The sequence below is a fragment of the Montipora capricornis genome, chromosome 10, assembly GCF_036669925.1.
Source record: "Montipora capricornis isolate CH-2021 chromosome 10, ASM3666992v2, whole genome shotgun sequence".
Classification (NCBI taxonomy): Eukaryota; Metazoa; Cnidaria; class Anthozoa; order Scleractinia; family Acroporidae; genus Montipora; species Montipora capricornis.
Window position 1 is genome coordinate 21583551 of NC_090892.1, and position 5000 is coordinate 21588550.

Genomic DNA, 5000 nt, shown 5'->3' on the forward strand with positions numbered 1-5000 from the left:
AAAGCCATCTGGTTAATATCAGACGTTGTCATTTATTGTTAAGTAGTTTTCTTGAATAGTCCAGAAAGACGGCGCTAGCTGGGAAGATCTTGCTGTAACTTTTGTTTGACGTAAGCTAGGAAAGATATGAATTGTCTAGATTTCGGTAGAAATAAATAGGAAATGTTATTTTAGGTCTTTAAAAATAACATTTGAATACTGCCTGGCCACAATAGTCATGGGTAGGAGAATTGTTTTTTTCTCAGACATAAAGGTTAAGTGTGATTAGTCACACAGTTCAATGAAAAAAGCAAGTATGGTGTACAATAGGAAAACCTCGGCGGAAGAACAAGCACTCATCAGATTTCTGTACATGGAAAGGAGGTATTCTCTGCGAGAAATTGCAGCAAAAGTGGACCGATCTGCAGCAACAGTAATGAGAGTGCTAAAAGAATTTAACACTCCTTCAACGTATTCGGAAACTCACGGAAAGGTCACCCACCAAAGAAGAGGAAGGCCAAGAAAGTTGTCATCCAGAGAAGAGAGACTCCTTATAAGGGCTCTTCTCAAACTGAGACGTACAGAAGGTAACTTTACTGCCAAGCGACTCATGAATGAGGCAAACATCTCGGAAAGTGATGTGTCACTTCGCACTGTGGGAAGATTCTTAAATAGCAAAGGGTACTTTTATCTCCAAGCCCGGAAAAAAGGGCTGCTTACTAACAATGACAAGAGCTTACGCGTTGCATTTGCCAAAAAGGTGAGAGAAGAGTATGACACGGAGTTTCAAAGAAAAGAAATACAAGACTCTTCATTCAAGACAATGACCCAAGCCAGAATTCAGCAGTCGCAAAGACTGCTTTGCAACAAGTGGGGGCAAAATTGCTTAAGATACCGCCACGCAGTCCTGATCTAAATCCAATAGAGAACATGTTTAAATCAGTCAGTGACAACTTGCATGACAGCGCTATTGAGGAACAATTAGAGCGAGAGAGTTTCACGCAATTCAAGGAAAGAGTGAAAAATACAATTGTTCAGTTTCCAGTAGCCAAAATAAACAATTTAATAGAATCCATGGACAGGCGTATACAACTAATACTAGAAACACAAGGACAGAGACTAAAATATTAAGTATGTATCTTTATGTTTTCAGATAAATATAATGCAATTGACATTTACAAAATTATCCTATTGAATATTATATAATAATCACTGATAATAGTTTGGAACTACCATGTAATATTTATTACTTTGTATTTGGCAACAGATGTAAAAAAAGGAAATCTGCAGTGTCTATGTACTGTGTATGTTTTGCCTTAGTCGAATCACGTGCGGTAAAGGTCACAACGGTTTACCGTTGTCAAAATAGAAGTTGGTCTGTTGACAATCTTATTTTATTACATGTCATGGTTAACCGTTGTGAAAAGGCTGAATTTTACTATGGCATTGAGGCTGTTCTTGAAAATTCATTTCAATTATAACTAATGTCTTCTACAAGGTGATTTTCAACCGAGAAATACGACTAAGGAATGCGATAAAAGGCAAAACCTAATGGTAAACCGTACGGTTTACCAGCGTTTGTTTACACTTTACACTCCGTCACCATCACGCAATACTGTAAAGTTGCATAATATGTTTATTGGAATATGCTGAGATTCGCCGATCCTTTGGTGGGAACTCGTTCAACACTTATCCCGAACTGTTGTCGTTACTGTTTGGGGACAGAATTAATTTGGCGAAACATTTTGGACAAGGCGGAATGTTTCTTTGCTCGCCGGGTGGAATCTGCGAAAAGAAGTTGAAGATTTTCCACCTTACTCGCATCATTTCGGTCTCCCGTTCATCTATGCAGCCTCCCTTAATGAACACTAACTCATGCTTGCCTGTGCAGAATATCGGAGTGTCAGTGTCAAAGACAATGTCTTTAGCGTAGTGGCACTTCGGTGCTGGCAAATGAACTGTCTGCCCCTCCAACAGAAGAAGCATATCGTGCCAAGGCAAGACCTGTGGACTCCAGCGAAAGTTATTAAGAAAAATAACCTCGGCAGATTCAGCGCCAACCCAAGCAAAATTGCTAGTAGCGGGATTACTAAATGTATTGTAGATGACAGTCAACGGGTTTAGTAAAAAGGTCTTGCCACAATTGGCACTACCATAGATTAGAATATTTCGGTACTTGCCGCGTCCTTTCTCAAGTAGCTCACGCACAGCACTCTGAAAACTTCCACCTCTTAAATTATTGCGTGTGAGAGTATCCTCTGCAACTTCCAACCACTCTCCATTGCAGTTAGCGATACATGGACCTTCTAGAGCTTTCTCTAGTATGTCCATCCTTGTCATTTGTTTCCTTTTTAATTTTTCCTCTGCTTCCTCCATTTCCCATCCTACTTGTATGGCCTCGTCAACAACTTTACTTCCTCTGTTAGCGATGAATTGCGCTAAATCTTCCTTTCCCTCTTTCATCTGTCGAGACGCTAGAGCAAGAAGCTCTAGCCTGGACTTTATTCCTTTTGCTACGACTAGCTTTGATACATCGAAAATACTGAGTCAAGGTGCCTTCCGATTTCTGGTTTTCTTTGCTTTTCTCCTCGTTCCACCGCGTTCCGTTGTTGTCAGACTGGCCTCTTGTGTTCGAGGTGGGGCGCTGTTGACCAAATCTGGATGATTCATAGACTGAACATACTCGGGATCTCCTTTTGTTGTGTATCTCCAGGCACTATAATAATTGGACTGAACAGACGAAAAATTCACATGGAATGATTGTCATCGAGATAATTTCGCACACGCAACCATCGGCGTGGATGCGACAGCTTTAATGCCATGTGGTAATGCGTCCCCCCTGAAGAATGCTGCTCTTGACTACAAACCCACTGCACAATATCAGCTAACCCGCTCCTTGTCTCATTGAATGCTTCCACCACCGTTCTAGCAAAACAGTCTCTCGTTTGAAATTTTTCAAGATTGGCTTGACTGTAAGTAATTAAATACACGCTACGCACTTCGCGATGCAAAAGCCTCTGTCGGGATCCCACATGGAGGTCTTCTGAACATCCCTTATCCCGCAAGTGTTCACTTCCCTGGTCACTTTCCTCCTCTGACGTGTCTTCAATACTCTCCTCATAACAGTTAAAATCTCCTTCAGAAGTTGCCATTATCAAAACAAATATTTACTAGCGTTGTAATCCTCTTCGCACTTTTACACAACAACAGCAACAACACATAATACCCACGCGTTGCCCTAACAATAACTTTCTAAGTCTCACTTTCATCTTCTGCGCATGCTCAAAGAAATTCCCGCCACTTCAGACAATCTTAGACAAAAACCTTGAAACACTTTGAACATTCTCGCACCGTTTTCGTCCCCCTCCCTTTTTCAATGTTGGTGTAGCCAGTCAAAGAGGAAAATATCGCCTCAACACTGTCAAGGGGAAAGGGGTGTTTCAAGGATTTTTGGCGAGGATTGTAGCTACTGTATGTTTATTAGAATTTCCTTTTCTACGATCATGTATGTATGACTTGCTCTTCACAACATGTTATTGAGTGGAAATGGAAATCATTGTTGAACCTTGGAATGGCAGCAAGGAGTACTGTACAGTGTACCTCAATTGTAATTCCTCGAAGACCAGAGGGCATTTAATGGTGGTCAGAATGATCAATCTAGTCAATCAAAAAAATTAATTATTATTTTTGGAAAGTGGAAAAATAATTTCCTTGGACTACATTGCAAGGAATCACGAACAGCGAATTCACCGTCAGATCAATGATTCTGGTTCAAATAATCTTATGTGTGTCGTCCACTTGAGCTAACTTATTGCACTGAACACGGGCAAACATTTAAATACTGATCTCTATTAATTACAATCTGTAAAAGGCTTTATCTTTTCGCCGTTCATTTCATTTTCTCACCGATAATAAACTGCCTTTTGTGGAACTGAGTAAGCTTGTGTGTGACATTTTGATTTTTGATCTGGAAAGTAAAAACTATAGAGGTCAGCTTGTGTTTAATTTACTGGAAGAAGAAATTTGTGTTGGATTCAAGACCCTTTTGAAACTTGAAAACGAAGAAATTTTAGGAACTTAGAATAAGAGCATTTCATCTGATGCTACAACTGTGTATTGCGTGCGTGACAAATGAAACCATCTTTAGTTTACTTTTACTTAGACTAGTCACTAAGTACTGATTATCACTACAGTGTATTTACAAACTGAAAGTACTGCAGAAGCAATGAATTAAACGAAATTAAACTGTCTCGCCTTGTTTTCATTGCCAACTGCTTGGTTATGAAATAAATATAGGAGAGCTGATGAAAATATAGATCTTGTGATTATTTTTGGTTTGGTCAAGTCCCAAGAGTAATTAAAACACCAAAGTCCTGTTGTCAACAATTGGGCATGGCTGACTAGGGTCCTTTAAAATCTAGTATACTTTTGGTTTCCATACTTAGTCTTATAGATATTTTGTTATAGTAAAGTGTAAGGTATAGTTACAGTATTTCGAAATCTTAAAACAAAGGGAAGTGAAGAATAATTGTAAAAATTTGTGCAAGGATATTTCATTTTAAAACGTTTCCCTTATATTTTTATGTTGACTTCATAGACATACTGAGTATGAGGCAAATGAAGTTGAAATTTATTGATGAGGTTAAACGAAGTTTAACCAAGTAAACAACAAGGAGTGACTGCAGCCAATTGGTCAGTGGTTTTAGTATGTGTGGAATTCCTCGTGCTTTGGGCTGTAGCGCTTATTTATCAGTGTGGCGGGAAGTAGGAGCATTGTGTGTGAAGCATTTAGCGGTGTTTGTTCCCTCCTTGACTTTTAGTGCAAATGATTGCGCATTTTCTCTAAATGAACAGCAAAAGGTGTAATTATAATTATTATTATTAAAATTTACTATTAATTATTTTCTCTAAATTTAGTCTTTAATGTCGGTGAGTATCGCAGAAGAGCTGTTGGGTCTGATAAACTGCATGACTTCTTTAGAGTGGACAATACTGAAGCCTACAAAATTAGGAGGTATGGA

General features: G+C 39.0%; 1 protein-coding gene across 3 annotated transcripts in view; it reads left to right on the forward strand.

Moving 5' to 3' along the window:
• Positions 1-5000, forward strand: part of LOC138022206 (6-phosphofructo-2-kinase/fructose-2,6-bisphosphatase 1-like) — a 31480-nt gene that overhangs the window by 6017 nt on the left and 20463 nt on the right. For all 3 annotated transcript variants that reach the window (XM_068869259.1, XM_068869261.1, XM_068869260.1), the window contains one exon: positions 4897-4993. In XM_068869259.1, coding sequence (XP_068725360.1) covers positions 4897-4993 — 97 coding nt within the window. The remainder of the gene's footprint in view (positions 1-4896; positions 4994-5000) is intronic.